This window comes from Anas acuta, chromosome 12 (assembly GCF_963932015.1).
Source record: "Anas acuta chromosome 12, bAnaAcu1.1, whole genome shotgun sequence".
Taxonomy (NCBI): domain Eukaryota; kingdom Metazoa; phylum Chordata; class Aves; order Anseriformes; family Anatidae; genus Anas; species Anas acuta.
In genome coordinates, this window is record NC_088990.1 from 7,803,833 (window position 1) to 7,821,355 (window position 17,523).

Genomic DNA, 17,523 nt, shown 5'->3' on the forward strand with positions numbered 1-17,523 from the left:
TTTTGTGGGCTTGCAGTGACCCAGGTCTGCATTCTTTGATCCATAGCCTGAATTCAGGGAAACTCATGCGCTTGATTTTGGGGAAGTAAGAGCCCTTCATGTGGAAGGAACCAGCTCATGTAATCCTATTATAATCCTGTCTGTGGCCCAGAAAAACTTAACTTTGTCATTCCTTGTAACAGTTGTATTTTCTTATAGGGGAAAAAAAAAAAAAAAAAAGAACACAAACCTTGCCTATTTTTTTCCTGCCTGGATAAATGGTCCCTTGCTTTTATTGGTATATGTCTCCTTTTTAAACCAGTATTTGTCCAGTATAACGTCTTGAATTTCCTAGTGTCCTAGTATGTTTCTATTTTCCTTTTTTTTTTTTTTATTTGCTTGTATACACTGTGGTACTTAAAATTCTATGCCACACTCCCGAAACCAGTCTCAATTTCCCAACCCAAGATCCTCACTTGCCTTCTACAAGCAGCCCTTCCCTTTCCTTGGCTTTTTTATTTCCCCACATGTTTTACCACCTTGTTCCGCCCACTCCTTGGGACAAGCAGACGGCTCAAAGCTAATGATGTCTCTCAACCAAGCAGCCTCTCCAAAGGCATTCCAGACTTTTCACATTTGTCTGTGCAGCACGTGCTCCCAGAGCCACCTGTCTGCAATTCAACACCCCATGGGCAGAGGCACAGGCCTGAAATGAGGCAGCCCAGGCTCTTTTTCACCCCTAAAATACATGCCTCAAGGGATATTTAGATCAATATGCAATTTTTTGTGGGAGACAGGGTGGGCTTCCAATCTGTCAGATCGTTGCAAGTCTTCCCTTTTAGCCACATTTCAGCTTTCATCTTGGAACCTGCCAGACCATGATGGAAGGAAAAATAATGTCTGGGAAAGACAAGACAGGCCACTGATGAGGCTGGAGCCAAATTTACTGCCCACACTTTGCAGCCCTGGCATCAGATTGCCATCTGTACCATGCACTAAATAGTGCCTTCCCCACCGGGACAGCATCACGTCAGTGACACCCTTAAGGGACTGAGTTGGTGCTCACATTTGCAGTGCTCAGGAGCAGAATGGTTGAGGTCAGGTGCTGGGAACAAGGCCTGGCCTGCCCTGGACCTGGATGAGACCTGTTGGTGCTCCCATGCCACAGGGATTGCTCTCCCCTCTTAGCAGAGGCTGGGGCAATGGGATGTCGCTATCTTGGAAATGGAGAAGGAGCACAAACTCATTTCTCTTTGCCTCCAAATGTTTCCCACACTGAGACTTATGGCACTCCACAAGGGTTTCCCCCAATTCTGCTCTTCCTCCTCCCTTCACATGCAGTGGGCCAGTGGCAGGATCCCCTCAAGAGCCCCTCGTCCCACAGGGAAGACACCACCATCCATGCTGATGGGCTGCTCCTCTTCTGGCCCAGGGAAGGTTCTTCTGGAAATGAGGTCTCGGGGTGTTCACCAGGAACTCGGCACAGATGCTTTCTCTCTTCCCCTCCAAAACCAGGCCTCTCTTCCCCTCCTGACCAGGCCTGTCATACCGAAAAGGGATGCAGCAGTTTCAATTGCATCTCCAAAATACAACACAGCCCCTTCTTCCTGGCCAACAAACCTCCATCCAGCACCACCAGGCCAAGGGGCACAGGGAAGCAGCAGCAGACAGGGAGATGTCACCGCAGCTTGTCCTGCTCTTCTGAGCAATTGCTCACAACTGGCTTTGACAAAAGGGCCTTTTTCTGAGGCAGTCACTGCACTCGGTGGGGCTAACAGCAAAGCAGACAGCCTGAACCTTGGTCTGAGCCAGTTCACATCTTCTGGGGGCCCATCCCCTTGCCTCTCACAGACTTATTCCTCACCACGTGGCCCCGAAGCCTGGTGAGATGCTTGGCTCCTGTGCTCGCCTCAGTGTCGTGACCATACACATAGCTGGCACAAGGGACAGGGCGGTGGTGGTGGGAAGGAGAGGAAAGAGGAAAGAAGGAGGAAAGGAAGATATAGCTGTTATGCATAATGGTTCTAGGGGAATAACGGCTATGGGAACACAGTGTCTTTAGGTAATTTGTTGTGTAATTGCCCATGAAAGTGGTAAAAAGAGAAATGAGAGCCAGAGAGGAGGGCAGACAAAATGGTGGGCTGGCACAGGCCGGCACCATGCCTGGAAGCCACGAGAGCAGGAGGACTTTTGGGGCATCGGGCAGGCAGCCCCAGGGAAGGGATTCCTTTTGGAGGCACTGGGCTATGAGCAGCCACCACTTGTTCTCCCTGCGTACACTCTCCAGTCCTGTCAGCCAAGCAGCCTGCATACAAAGAGATCCATGCCAGGGCTAGCAACCCTTCAACCAGTTTTTTTCACTTCCAAAGATGAACCTTAGCTGGCAGGTGAGGAAAAAGGCTGTGTCCTTACTCCCATATGGTTACTGCCACCCATCCCCTCACCCAAGCACAGAATGAACCCATGGACACTGCTGCCACCACAAACTTCCTTGGAGAATTGTCTCCTGCCTCATTTGAAACCATAAGGTCAGAGCCATGAGTGGGAGGTAGAGAAGGGCAAGAGGCGAGGAGGATGAGGAGAGGATGTAAAGCCTTCCCTTTCAGTAGCTGGCCATAACCAGGTCTCAGCCAGGCTCACCCATCTCCTCTTGCATCCTGGCCCTGAACTCCACTCAGGCTTTGGGAAGGAGTCAAAATCCCTTCTCCGTCTCCTCTTCCCCTATCTGCATTCCCTTCCAGACAAGCACCACATCCGAGCAGGCTATTTTAGTGCTGGCGATTGTCGCCTTCTCAAAATTGCCTTGACAATGCCTGTGGCGTCCGCTCCCTGCCTCCTGAGAGCGGCTGCCAAGCTGAGGTTCCCCCTCATCCTCCACTACTGGAGGAAAAATAAAAAAGCAACCCAGGAAGGTTTTGTTTTCTCAGCCCAGTCTGGATGGGCAGGATTCAGCGTCTGACTCAGCCGTTCCCCAGATAGGGATAATTTCCTGCTCCAGGGAGGTGGGCTGTTGGGAGGATGCTGCTGTCTCTCCCTGGCTGTCCCCAGCACCCTCTGTCGCTGCTGTCAGCCCTTTATCCTCATTGAGATGCAAGGCTGGCCACTGCGGCCATCCGCTGAGCTGTCTGCTCCTGAAGGCACCTTCCCTTCCTTCCCCCCTCCTCCCGGGGCTGCCTGTGGAGCTATTCTTCAGCCTCTGCATTTCACAACAGCTCAAAGGCAGATGCATCAATCCTTTCAGGGGATGGGGACGTGAGGAGAATGGCAAGGGGGCTGCAGGCAGGTGTTGGTAGGTTCCCAGCTATCTCACAAGCCTTGTCCCCCTCCCTTGCCCCCGCTGGCTTGTGCCTAAGGCTTGGACTGAGGCATGGGGCAGGGATGGGGAAGGGAAGAGGATAGGGAGGGAGAGCACTGGGATATGCTGACCCCATAGGCACGCTCAGCTGGCATGCAAGCGATTCCCAGCTGGTCTGCTCACTGCAGCCTTCCCCCGTGCATGAAACAGGGGATGCAACCCTGTCTGCTGAGGGTCTACACCAATATGGCTGTGGTGTGGACAGCTGAGGGAGGGGGAACAATCCCATGGCCTCAACGAAAGTGAAGGGTGAGGAGAAAAGGCAAGGGCTGGGGTTGGGGGGATTGTTCCTCCTATCTCTGCCAGGTGCAGAGAAGAACAGCACTCCTGTCTCACACACCAGAATGGGTTGGGATGAATCAGGAATGGTTTTTAGGATGCCCCTCAGCCCACTGGGGGTCCCTTCGGTGCCACTGCTCTCCTGCCCCAGAGAGGGAGGGAGGGCTGGGTCCGGCTGACGCGCTGTCTGCGGGAGGGCAGCTGGTTCCCGGCATGTGTTTTACCCGTAGGTGCCACAATCCTTTGACTGTGTGTTTGAAAGCCTTGAGTCTATACAGTTAAGAATCAGCAAATTAGAAAAATTGTCCTGAAATGTTGGAGGGAGGAAAAAAGGCAGGAAGGCAGAGAGGGGCAGGGAGGGATGGAGAAGGAGGAAAGGGCTTGGTAAAAGAGTTCATCCAGGGGCACTGCCCTGGCTTTGCGCCCATCACCTGTGGGCTGGGAAGGAGGAAGGGAGGCGAGGACAAAAAGGGAGGACTGATTTCACACATTCAGTGCATATCATACAACCGGGGCAGGGCTTTCCTCCCAGAGCTCCTACCCAGGCTGGCATCACTGCTGTAGCCAGACTAGAGCCCTGCCCAACAGCCCGAACCATACTCACAGCAGGGTTACAATTCACTGCTTCATTGCTCGGGGGAAGATACCTTCTCCTTTCTTCTTTTCTTTTCTTTTTTTTTTTTTTAATTATATATATATATTTAATTACTTTTTTTTCTCCCATTTTTGTTTCTTTTTTTTTTAAGTCTTATTTTTCTGTAACAGCAGCTTCTTTCTGTATTGGTGTGGAATTTATATATAGAGAGATATCTATAAATATATATAAGCCAAACTGCCTTACAGGTCATTTTTTTTGTGGGATTTTTGTTGTTTTGCTTTCTGTTTTGTTTTGTTTTGTTTTCAGTGTTGTATGTGTAGCAGGCACTTGAGTTTATATGAAGATGTTTGCTTGGGAGCTGAGGGGCAAAGGACTGGGGAGGGGGAGAGGGAAGGAAGGACGGAAGAAAGGAGCAGGGACTTTTGACAAGTGGCCACTGCTAGCCAAGGATGTCCAGGTAGATTGGTGTGGCCTTGCCCAGAGCATGAAGGATCTTGTAGATCTCCTTGATGTTGAGCCGTTGCTGAGGTTCTCTCTGCCAGCAGCCCAACATGATGTCGTAAACCTCCTTGGGGCAGACTCGAGGTCTTTCCAAAACTCGGCCTTGGGTAATGCACTCAATGACCTGAAAGAAAGAAAGAGAAGAATCACTCAGCACCATCTGGGCAGTTTCTGGACGATGTCCTGTCCCAGATACTTCTTGGACATTGAGGGAATGGGAATGCTGAGGAGCCTAGAGGTCCACAGATCCTCAGTGCTCATCTGTGTGTCAGAAATGATAGTTTTACAGGGAGAAGTTTGTCTCCAGAAGCAGTCTTGAAGTTCCTCAAAACTTTCCTCATTTGACACCTCCCTCCCTCACTGCACCCTCCAGGCAGGAGGGTTACAAGCAAATTGCGTGATGTTTTAATTGAAGTTGTCAGGTTTTTCCTGATAGCTGAAGAATGAAAAAAAGAAAAAAAAAAGCTTTACAATCCCCAAACTAAACTGATATTTTACACAGCTGAAATGTTGTTTTATTTCCCTGAAAATCAAGAGTCCTTTCCATTGCAAAGCCCAGGAGAGTTCCACGAGAGAGTTCAGCACTTCTCTTTCTACCTTCATCTCCAAGGGCAGCTTTGCTTCATTTTGACACAGAAAAGCAGTTGGAAAAAAAAAAAATTCATCTCAAATCACATCTGTGATGGAGAAAAAAAAAAAAAAAACTGCCGTGCTAACAGTTTGTTCTGGGTCAGGTCAGTGCTGCTAATGAGAGAAATGTGAGCTCTTGGACAGCATGAAATTCTCTTCAGAGAGATGCTAGTGGCATCCCCTATGTGTCTGTTTGAGTTTTGCTCACCGAAGGAATGGATGCAAAGGGAACGAGGGTACGAGTTGTCAGAGAGCTGCTAAAACCTCCTGGCCTCCTTGGCTGGAGCCGATGAGCCCTGGCATTGCAGCGTGCGAGTGACCTGCCACGCTCTGCTGACAGACACAGATCCCAAGCAGTGTGTTGAGGGAAGCCACCCAGCAAGGGGTGTTTGGAATTTATCAGTTATGAATAGTAATGGCCCTGCCACACAGCTCAACGGATACTTATCGCTCTGCTGTTTGCATATAAATGCAGAGGGGCGCGATTAGGATCTGCTGAAAGCAGGCCAAGGCGGATGCAGTGTGCAGAGAAGCCTGCATCAAGGCAAAGCTGTTGGCAGCATTGACATGTGAGAGGACGTAGGAGGTACAGGAGGTAAGTTATGGTTTCTGACAGGCATCCTGGACATGCAGAGGAGCCCTGCGGTGGGCCCTGTCTCTCCAGTGCAAAGGGCACAGGGCTAATGGACTGGCTGAGGCTTTCAGATTAAGTTGTTCCCTGCCTCATCCACCTGCTGTGGAAGGGTGTCCTCCAGCCTTGAACAAACCTGCTGAAAGTGCTCTGGAGGCCACGCAGGCGCTGCAGAAAGGAAGGCAAACCTAAACCTTGGCAATGCCCTCACCCAGCGTGCTGCTGCTTGGCCCACCAGGCTCTATGGTGGCAGCCAGGCTGTGCTGCTCTGATGTCTCCTCGTCCAGGAGCTGGTGGAGGCATCAGTCCCCTGGCCTCTTCCCCTTCTCCATGACCAACAAAATGAGCCAAATGAGAGCTAACACAGCTCCCTCCCAGCAGGATAGCGTGGTCTGGGTGAGACTCCTTAGCTCTCAGAAAGAAGTGGACGCAGTGGTAGGATAGGGAATTACACAGCTCTTCCAGGGACGGTAGGAAAACCAATACCCTGTACCTGTGCAGCTCTTCACTATCCCTCCTCCTGCCTGGGGTACGTTTCTCAGCCCCACTACCCTGCAGAGGAAACTGAGGCAGAAAGCACGAGGACAGCCGAGCTCTCTTTTCCAGCCTGCCTCTCACCACATGCTCATTTGTGTGTGTTTGTATTTACCCTCCCAGGGAAATGCGAGAGCAGCTCATTAAGTAGCGTGACAAATAACTTCTGTCGCTGTCTATTCCATTGTTTGTGTCTCTAAAATGTTTGCGTGTGCTACTTTGGGATATGCAGTCAGGCCCCATTGAGCACACGAATGGGCAAGTATTAGAGATGTAAAGCAACACCTTGGATTTGCCATCTCTGCAACTCACTTAATTAAGGGATCTGTATCCAGAAAGCAGAAATGCACATTTCTCATTACAAAAGGTGAAATTTCTGAAATCCATTAGATACACAGTAGGATAAAAATGTGCAAGGTTCCCACACACGGCTCTGTCAATGCATCCGGCTCCTCGTCTATAATACCCCCTGCTATTCTGAGCAAAAAATCTTCCAGTGCCTTTCTGCTGATGTGCCTCAGACCTTGGCTTTGACACTCTGCTAATCCTAGCCAGCCTTCCCTCGACTTTTTTTTTACAGTGCAGCCCTACACTGTTATTCAAAGAAATAACAAGGATGAACCAGCCCCTCGGGTCCCATCCTCAAGGAACAGGGGCAAACTCTATAATAGGTGTCCCCGTGGCAAACAGCCCCACAGAAGTGTGCCACATGCTTCAAACACTTTCTCACAAACTGAAGGCTGCAGTAAGTGTCAGCTACAACATAAGGAGAAAGAGAGCATAGGAAATGCAGGGTGACTCAATAACTTATATCTGAGCAGTAATTTGGGTATTCTGTCAGCACACAAGAGTTTATCAGGTGCGGCTGTTACAGAGCAATGTCAGGAACTCAGAGGGCAGAGACTGGGGATAACCACTGCATGGCTTTGGCAGAGCCCTTTCATTCCTGCGTGCCTTGCTTTCCCCAGCTCTTAAATGGAGATAATGACACTTTTGCCACCTGCAGTTTCTTATCTCTGTATCTGAAAAAACAAATAATTATCACGGGTGCTGAGGAGAGGACAATCAGCGTATGGATTGCTTTGCAAGCAGCCTGGAAAGCAGGGATGGTAACAAGCAGGGTTTCCAGCTGAAGGTGTCTCAGCACTGTTGTACCTCTGTGTTTGAGAGCTGGAACCAGGGCTGCTTCCCGTACGTGAAGATCTCCCAGAGGATCACCCCGAAGCTCCAGACGTCGCTCTCCGTCGTGAACTTCCTGTACATGATGCTCTCCGGAGGCATCCAGCGGATGGGCAGCATGGTGTGTCCTCCAACCTGCGGGAGGACAGAGGCGCGAGGAGATCTGAGTGAACGGAGCCCTGGGGAAGGGAGCAGCCCTTACTTAATGTGAACAAACTCAGGGCCTCCCCGCGAGCTCCATCAACAAGGAGCTGCTCGAAAGAGCTAGGTTAGATGCTGCCTCCCTGCCCGCCCAGGGGCTTACCCGCCAGTCCCACCTGGTTAATATGACGGATAGGGAGTGAAATGTATCGAGATAAATGATGTTGTCTCCTCCCAAAACAGGCTTGTAAAGAAATCAAATGACAAACTGCCAAGCACATCCTCAGACCCTACACTGGTGGTGAACCAGGAGGCAAGGCAAGGAGCAGAGCATTCAGCAAGGTGCTGGAATGAGTTTTGCAGGGCCTCAGTGCTCTGAAGCACCCTCCAGAAATACAGAGAGGGCTTTGTCCCTCCTCGGCAAGGCTTGCTAAAATCCATACACAGGCATCTGCGCATCACCTAATTGCGTGGAAGATTTTTGCACGCATAAAACTGTGCTACAGGCCTTTTCAAAGAGTGCTTTGAATATGTAAATGACTGCAGGACCGCACTGCAAAAAGGCGGTCTGTTTGTAAAGAACAGGCTCTTACAGGCAGGGATATGCCCAGTGTTTGATGGAAGCAGGAAAGCCAGCCCCTTTGGAGAGCCTGGAAATGGAAGAGCCCGTGGGTGAGGTCCCATCAGGGCGTGCTAAGTGAGGGAAAGGCCCTCTCTCCATCACAGTCTGCCTTTCTCTAGGGCACTTGAGTCCAGCAGGTGAAAACATGCAAAGATGTCGAAAGCAGATGGATTTACCTTCAGATCCACTAGAGGTTTCTAAACAAGTGTCTCTAAGCAGGGAAAGTTTTTTTCCTCTGTTCTGTCCTATACAAGACGCACCATCTGTGGGGAAGCAGCTAATTGATAAGCCCAGCCGGTGCTGGGAGCAGCACAGCCACGAGGCTCCAGCACTCGTTTCTGCTGAGGATAAAGCGTCCAAGGGTTTAGCAGTGATGAGAGACGGTGCTTTTGTGGTGCTGCTCAGAAGTCTGCTTGTCTCATTACGGACACCAAAAAAAAAGCAAGCGCTAATAACTTTGTAGCACCACAGCTGAATCAAACAGGCAGAAATCTCTCTGGTCCTATGAAGGACTGGGGGAGAGGCTTTCTAGTTTTCCTGCACGTGTGTGCCTATTCAAAATAATGAGATCGTTGTGCTTGTTTGGATGAAAACGTTTCTTGTACAAACAAAAGCTCTCCTCTAAGCTCCTGGCTTTCCAAAGCTCCCACTGGTTTCTGTGCCTGATTAAAACCAGAGTGGGGAAGGGTCAGTACAGAGACCAGCCATGTTTCTTGGAAGCAGGAGGGACGGTGTTGGTGAGCAGTGCTGGAATAGGTTGTGAAATGGGGACATTGCCTTGCAGGCTTTCTGCACGGAAGGTGCGAGCCAGGCCTCTCTGGGGTCTGACAGAATTTGGACCTGGGCTGGCAGCATTGTGCTAAGAGGTCTGTGGACCAGCCCTTTTTCTAACTCTGAGAGTCTCTTTCTACAAAGGAGAGAAGGAGTTTAAAAAGTCTCGGGAACATCTTTCATTCCTAAGTGCAGGGATGCTCAGAACTGCGATGCGTGAAGATAAAAAGCTCCGGGCAGCTCTACACCTCCTATGCAGAGATGCCTTGGCTGGTGTGGTCTCAGCTTGCTGCTCTGCACTCCCAAGAATGTCCTCCCTTAATGGAAATGGAAATACCCTTTCCTTGGTTTGTTCCTTTGAAACCCTGTCTGCAATTTTAGCTCTTTCCTGCTTTCTCAGCTTTTACAAGTTGCTTTCCCTTTCTGTGAAGGGCTCTGAGGAAATGTTATCGACAGAACATGACATACATCAAACTTGATTGTTGCAAAAACTCTTTTGCACTAATGCTTATTTTTTCCTCCTTTAAGTAGCTGTAGCTCTTCAGTTTTCTGGCAATCTCAAAATGATTACAGATTGCCAAGCTCTCTGCATTTACAATGTCCTGAATCTTGCAGGATCATCTGAGATTACAGGTAGTACAACGTATTGAGCACATTTAACTCCCTTTCGAAGAAATCTTAGGGCAGTTCAGAATCTATGAACCAAACCCTCAGCTTACACAAACAGTATTAGCACTGCTTCTCGAATGGGAGTGCCCTGAGTCACACCACTAGAGGATTTGGCCCCGAAAGCAGCAGAGAAGCCAGTAGACCCATTTCAGTTCTAATAAACTACAGTGCAGTCAAGGTCTTTGGTCTCCTCTAGACACATCCTAGTGACAAATTGCCAGTAAAGTGACATACACAGTCAATAGTTGTCCCAAGGACGTGACGACATGATCTTGGCTTAGCTCATATGGTAGAGTCCAGCGACTGCCAAACTCTCTGTTTGGCATCTCTGCCCTCTATGTCACATGAGACATGTCTTTTACTAAAAATAAATCCGGTACTAAGTAATACATTAATTCTGGGGAGAAAACAAAGCCAAGCAACGCCCAGAACTGTGCGGATCCTGGCATATGGCTCAGCTGTGCTCATAGGTAAGAACCTCAAAGGTATTCTCTGCACCTCGCACAGAATACCACATTTCTGAGAGCAAATGTTAAGTCTCGCCTGCTAGCTAACTGTATGCAGAACAAGCATCAATTAAATTGCACCACAAAATCACTCTGATGCCTAGCTTAGCACACAAAGCTGAATATTACATTTTAAAGCATTTCCTTCGACTGTCCCTTGGTGCTCCCACTGCAAACTGATTAGGATTAAAATTCCCATTTCACAGATGAGAAAACAGATGTAGGAAGGCAGGGAAAGGTCCTGCTCTGACGCTGTACAGCGAGTGAACGCTAAGTTGAGCCTTCCTGGTCTGCAGTCAGCTGTACCCTGCTTTCTGCTGATGTAGCAAAATGATTTAGAGCTGAGCACAGATGGATTGAGCTACTGATGCCATAGGAAACAGAGTGTGTCCAGGATGAAGGAAGGAAATCTTTTGCATAACATGCAGTGGCTATGATCTGTGTTATGCCAGCATTCACTTGCACGTGATTGCCACGGCTGCATGCTTCATTTGCAGGACCAGCCATTGCCAAAAGCATGAAAGCAAAATGATGCTATTAAATCAGGCTAAAAACAAAACAAAACAAAACAAACAAATAAAAAAAAATAGATGCTGTTTTTTGGTGATTTTTTCTTTTTTTTTTTTCTTTTGTGGAGCCTGTTTACATGGCATGTCCTTGGCTCTGGAAGGAACTGTTACTGTGTCATTAGAATCTGAAAGTTTGCTTTGGTCAAGTCTCTGCTCACAGCAGGCTTCCGAATTAAACAACCTCGCAGGACTCACAGTCTTGATGCTCACCACGAGCATGGTATTGCTGAGCCTGTCCTGAAATAGTCAGATCATCTTCCCACCCATCTGCCTCCATCCCCCCGGGGAGCCAGGGACAGGAGACCCCAGGCCTCATTCAGGTGCACATCCCAAAGCCACTAAGGATGAAACGTCCTCCGACAGCAGCACTGCAACATCTCCTCCCTCAGAGGCACTCCGCAACCTGGAAGAGGCTTCTGCTTTCAAGTAAATATGGCAAGCAAATCCTCTGCTGTTCTTCCCCTTAAATCCTACGATGCTGCCAAGCTTCCCCTTTCTCCTTGTTATTTTAATGCTTCATAGACCTGCAGACTGGCCTCTTTATCCCATTGCCATGGCTGTCTAGCTTTGCTTGACATTTTTAGCTCTCTAACTTCCTCTCCCTAGATCAACTCCTCGTGCCCACATTGACATGTTATTCCCACTGCTTTGCTCTTTCGGTTTGCAGTACTATCCTGGTAATAAATAGAGCAATCAGTGTGTATCCTCTGAGCTGCCAAAGTTTCCTTCTTCTGGCTCCATCTCAGGGTTGCAGCATCATCCACTCATTTCCATCGCCTCCTAATGGGTACTCCCAAGGGCACGACCTGGTCTCCAGCCACATGTTTCTGATACTCCAGGGCACCGAGGCCGTGCTCTGAAGCCTCATTACACATCCAAGCCCCCAGACCGCGAGATAACCAGCCACCCCCTTTGAGCAGCTTATTGCTGTATTACAGCTGAACCTCGGGGAGCTGGGGGAGGTTCGTGAAAGGCCAGCGTTAATGGCCATTAGGGAGAGAGATAATTACTTAATGCTAGTACAGCACTTTGAAGATGTAAAGCTATATAAGTGCTATGTACAAGTAGTATTATAAGGCTCTAGGTTTGTCTGCTAGGAAGGAAAGCGGGTGTCTGGGGAAAGGATTCTCCTTGTCCCAGCTTTCTGAATGACATCCAGCTGATTAGGAAGGGAAAAGATGACATGTCATCCCTGATGAGTTCGACAGTACAGCAGCAGGTAGTGGAGCAGCAGCGTTCAGCAAAGGCAGTGCAATATATCTGCAGTTTGGGCCACTTGCAGAGATAACATGAAAAAATCAAAACCAGAGCAGAGCTGAAAAACCCTCGTGAGAACTTTGTATGCGCGGGAATCCAGACCTCAAAGCTCTGAAGGCAGGCATTAGCAGGCAGCACTGCTTCCCCCCTCCTGGCCCCCACACTAGCTCCAGGGCTGTACCCCAAGGCAGCATTCAGAGGGGGGTACCGAGCCATCCACACCGTGCTCACAGCTGAGGGCTGCTTCAGAGATCTCAGCTCAGAATGGAATTTGCTCTCTGGCATGCTATAAGGCTGTGTTTTAGTTTTCCTTTTGTGCAGTTGTCTTCCCAACTTTGAAGTAAAAAAGAAAAAAAAAAAAAAAAGAGAAAGAAAAAAAAAAAAGTAAATAAATAAATCAGTGCATTGCTTTCCAAGGTCATTTGACATTTGTTTTCCATGGCCATCTGACAGCTGTACTCCTGCTCCTGGCTTACTTTGGGGATGTTCTGTTCCCGCTCCTGCCTTGGGAAGTCACAGGCACCACTGTGAGGTGTCTTTGTATGGTGCAGCATTGCTTGAATGTCTCTTAAGTGTGCAGGAAGCTGAGATGTTTGAGTTTGTACAGAATCATGTAGCAGTAGTGGAGACCTTGGAACTGTTTCTCTCCAGGAGAACCCACTCAACACATCACCTCTTTTTAGAGGTAGAGATAAGACATGCCTCCCTGACTGCTGCCTCGGTTTCTGCTGCTGTAGGTAGGGATGACCCGGGCTCTTCTTTAATTGCAGACCTGGCTGTCATCCCAGGCTGGGCTGCACTACAACACGTGGCCTTTAGACCTCAGCTTTAGGAGCTGGGTGATCCCTCGAAGATTAACTCTGAACATTCCCCCAGCAGCCAGATGTACGGCCTCATCAGGACAAAAAAAAAAAAAAAAAAAAAACAAGGTAATGGAAATGAGAAGCACAAAAAGCTGAATGTTTTGGCTGAGTTCTTGGACAAAATAAAAATAAAATTGAACAAAACCACTGTCGATTGTGCCCTTGTGAGCTGAAGTTTGTCAAATGAGGTTGGGGCAGGAGAGGGTGGCTTCTCAGGGAGAAGGCAAAGGGATATGGATGCTTGTGGGTGAAAATCTAGGAGGAAAAAGTCCTCCCATAACATCAGTGCTGGATCCAAAACTGAGAGACGTCCCTTTATCGGTCAGATGGGCCAGCATTTACCTGTGTGAATCCCAAGAGGTCCCTAGGCACCTTGTGCAAAGCAGAGGGATCAAGACATGCCAGCCAGATCGGGGCTTTGCTAATGGTTAGCTGTCCCAGAGTTCATGGCCTTCACTGCCACCTTACTGGGCTCTAAAGCCCCTAAGTAGTTTCCATCAGGGGCAGCTGCATTAAAGTGCACGTTGTGACTGGTTGTGATTCCCCAGTACTTTATCTGTAATTTCCTTTGGGTTTATTCAGGAAGGAAGGTGCTAGCTGCATCTTAGACAGCACCATTTCCAGAGTTATTCTCACCTCCAAAATCCCAAAGCTGTTCTCCTGACTCTGAAAAGCATCACGGCTGTAGCAGCCACAAGATGAAGCCCCTGCTCCCTCCTCTTCTTAAAAATTTGTGAGATGTCCCTGCAAACTCTCTCAACCAAGGCCTTGCCTTCAAGTCTTGTACCTTTGCTGTCCCCGCTGTCACAGCCAGTGCTGAAGGTGGGTTTTAATACTGTCAACAAACAGCAAAAAGCTTCTGCCAAACATTTCAACTTACTCGGCTCATTGTGTCCTCATCATGCATCACTGCACATGTTTGTGGCACTCTCTGGGCATGGTCTGATCCTGTCCCATGCTCACCCCCTGCACACAACCATCTCTCCCAGGCCCTGGAGGTGCTGCAGTGTGGGGCTTGCAGCCTGTTCCTCTGCACATCAGTGAGTGAAGACACCTTATAGCAATCTGCAAGGGGTCTCAGAGGGTTTTGGGGGGCTTACGAGGTGCAGAGTGACCGTAGCCGTGTCTGCTATGTGCACGCACCTGCACCGGGTGTCCCAGACTCACCCAAAGCAGGAGAGGTGCCTGCTGCCAGAAATTGGACTTACCCAGGGAGAGCACGGGGAAACCAACTGTCCCTGTCGCGAGGTGATGTAAGGAGCCAGATGGACTTGTTCGGGAGCAGGGAGAGCTCAGGCAGGGTTAATGCGAAACTGAGAAGGGGGTGAGACCTTCCTGCTGTCGGTTGGACTCTTTGGCAAGGGGCTGTTTGTTCCCCCCAGCTGCGCATACTGTGTTTAAACATGAGCCTAAGAATAAAGCCTGCCATTGACATTGTTTTTCCTTACTTCATTTAACAAACTAGTTGCTTTATGACCTGTAATTCTGCATCACGTTGAATCAAGCAGTGTAATTTGCAAGCAGGGACGGTGGCCTTTCTCCCTGTTCCCCTCATCTCTGCTCCACCGAGTGTGTTTTAATCCCACGGTTTTCAGCATTCCTAATGAGCCATTAACAAGCTGCCAATTACTTACGCAAATGAGGGGGGGCAGACATGGAGGGGTGGCTGTAGCTAGAGGTAAATTCTGCTACCTCAAAACGGCCTGAGATAAATCACTGCTTCTCTAAGAGCTGCCTGTACCCAAGAGTCCTCTCACTTATATTATCTGCCATCTAAAAATGCCAGAGGTAATGCAGAGGATGGTTAAGAAAAGGGAAACAGAGGAGTAATTGCACATATATTTTTAATTATGTTTGCCAATAATCTATTTGGTGCGCTCCTTGCTACAGATCACCACTCCCCTTTCCTTCCCAGCTCTCAAAGCAGCTAGGAGAGGGCTGCACAACCAGCCTGCAGAGGAACAAGGGCCAGTTTCTCATCTTCATGTAAAAATAAATGCTCCAAAAATAATGATCTCCATCATGAACATCAGACATGAGCTATGAGGAAGATATATTTGGGAAGAGCAACTGTACTTTGCAAAGCACTTGGAAAAGAGGTCAGTGAGGCCACCACCAGCTCCTCAAACTCTCACCCTAACAGGTGCTGCTAGAGCCTCCTGCCCCCCAGGCCAACCTACTGAAAGCTTTGTGGGGCCTAGAGTGAAGAGACCCCACATGAGGACATCTCAGACAGCTGAGGGAACTGGTAGCACTGGGATGGAGACACCAGCAGGACACCCAGTGTCTTCCCAGGAGTCCCACTGCTTGGCTGTGGCTTGGTGTTGGGTGGCTGGTCGGAGGGGTGCATGCAGACAGTGGCCTCTGCAGTGTTTTGCACCACAGCCCCCATGTGGGCACTCCATCCAGCATAATCTGGGAAGCCACTAAACCCTTTTAAATTCCAGCCATCAGATAACCAGTTTGTCAGGCACCACATGGATTTACTGATTTTCTCCACAAGGTAGGAGACCCTGGCACCGCACCGTGCTCTTTTTTAGGGCGGACATGCTCAGAGATGTGCAATACCCATGAAACAGCACAGCTATTAGCTGGTTCCAACTTCAAAGGGGATCTGTAGTCTGCAAAGACTGCGAGCACCAACAGAAATTGTCCATGACTGATCTGCATTATCGCTTTGCAGTGAGCTGGTAATACTACAAGAAGTGTTTAATAGCTCAAAAGCTAATCAGATAGAGGCTAAGTTAAACCATCACGATGCAAGGAACATGTCCATCAGGATTCCACTCTTGTGGCAACACAGGGAATGAAAATCAGCTCGGTTTCTGGCTCCAGAAAGTAGGAAGAATATTTGACCAATAAATCCTAACCTGGCGATATAAAAGCAACATCTCGACATGGCCTGAGAAATGCAGTTTAGGAAATAATACCAATAAAGCACTTGCATGTGCTATCACTCTATGCTAAAATGCTTTCAGATTGGTATCTCATAATCTCTCCTTCCATCGTTCCTCTCTGTCTGTCCTGACAGTGACTCCCCTCTGGGTACCCAATAATGCTCCGTCTTTGTCTGCAGCCAGAGCCGTCCCTGACTGACGACTCTACATGATTTAGATAAGGCTCCATTACTTAACTTCTGGATGCTGGATAATCAGTTCAACTGCCTTGGCATTAATCATAATAATATTCAAAATTCATTAGGCTAGATTGTTTGGGAATCTATTTCTTATTAATGTCAGATTCGCTGAGCATAGGCCTGGCAGCAGAGAGACACAAATTTAATACAACGCAGGGCGTGGGGACTCCCAGCAGAAGCAGAGCCCCTTCCCTTACGCACAGCTGGGTGCTGAGCTGACAGCCTGTCAGCTGGGAGGGCTGGTGGATAGCAAAGAGACACCGTGAGCATGCTGCCTGTTGGCTCACCGAGGGGTACCTATAGAAACGTGTAGAGGGTGGAGATTTGGGGGAGTCAGATCCGCATGTAAATCTTAATAGCATCTGTTGTATCCAAAAATTGGGCAGGCAACTCGGAGATTTTTGTGCACAGTCATAGTATGGAAGCACAAAAAATAGAAGTCTCTTGATGATAGAAATCTGTTCCTTGCTTTTCTGAAAAAGTACAATATTTTAGCTTAGAGGAATGGGCTGTAGTGCTTTACCACAATGAAAAACTTTCAGCAGTAAAGTAGCTGGATCATCCCTTCTAGCTGATTTCCTGTAAGCCAGCTGAGGATGGTTCCCAGTGCTGTACCTAACAGGTTTTTTTTTGGCCTGTTTAAACATTTTGGGTGCTGGTGCTTTCCTTCTGGTACAAGTTCTCACCCTGCAGTTGAACAATGGTTGCTCAGCAGGGAAACATCACAGAAATACCAAACAGCTCCAGAAGATGCTTATGCTTTCTCTCCTAATGAAGGCAGTGCAAGCACAGATGGCATCTCACACAAACACGTTGCAAGCCATGTTAAAATAAAGAGCTCATTATCGGAGGCTGCAGTGTCACACCTACTAACGAAGTGATTAAACTCATCAGTGCCTGTGTGAAAGCTGGGCTGGCTCTGGCACCGCTGAACAGAGAGCCACGTCTCACCACAAAAGCAAACCCCAACATCCTCCCCCCCAAACACTCATGATTTCAGCCACTGCAGAGACACGGGGATTAGAAGAGGCTAATGGCTAAACTTCCAAAGTAGGGAAAGTTGCCCTGGATGTGCCCTTCCCATGCCTGCCTCCAGAATCCTTGTTACAAGGTGGTGTGGCACACAAAGAGGCCATGCGTGGTGGGCAGGTGGAGAAGAGTGCACCCACACCCATCTAAGGCTGGGGCTTGGCTGCAGGTTCTGATGAAAAACAAGCTAAACCTGAAGTCGAGCATCTCATCCTTCTGTACTCAAGCACTTTTTCACCCGAGACTTCCCGTGCATTGAAGTTTCCTCTGCTCT

The 17,523-nt window shown here is 48.8% G+C and overlaps 1 protein-coding gene across 7 annotated transcripts in view; it reads right to left on the reverse strand.

The window, feature by feature from the left end:
• Positions 1-346: 346 nt before the first annotated feature.
• NTRK3 (neurotrophic receptor tyrosine kinase 3) overlaps positions 347-17,523 on the reverse strand; it is a 195,263-nt gene continuing 178,086 nt past the window's right edge. For all 7 annotated transcript variants that reach the window (XM_068695400.1, XM_068695401.1, XM_068695402.1 and 4 more), the window contains 2 exons: positions 7,663-7,821; positions 347-4,836 (listed from right to left, as the gene is read on the reverse strand). In XM_068695400.1, the coding sequence (XP_068551501.1) occupies positions 4,651-4,836; positions 7,663-7,821 (345 nt within the window). In that variant the 3' untranslated portion in view covers positions 347-4,650. The remainder of the gene's footprint in view (positions 4,837-7,662; positions 7,822-17,523) is intronic.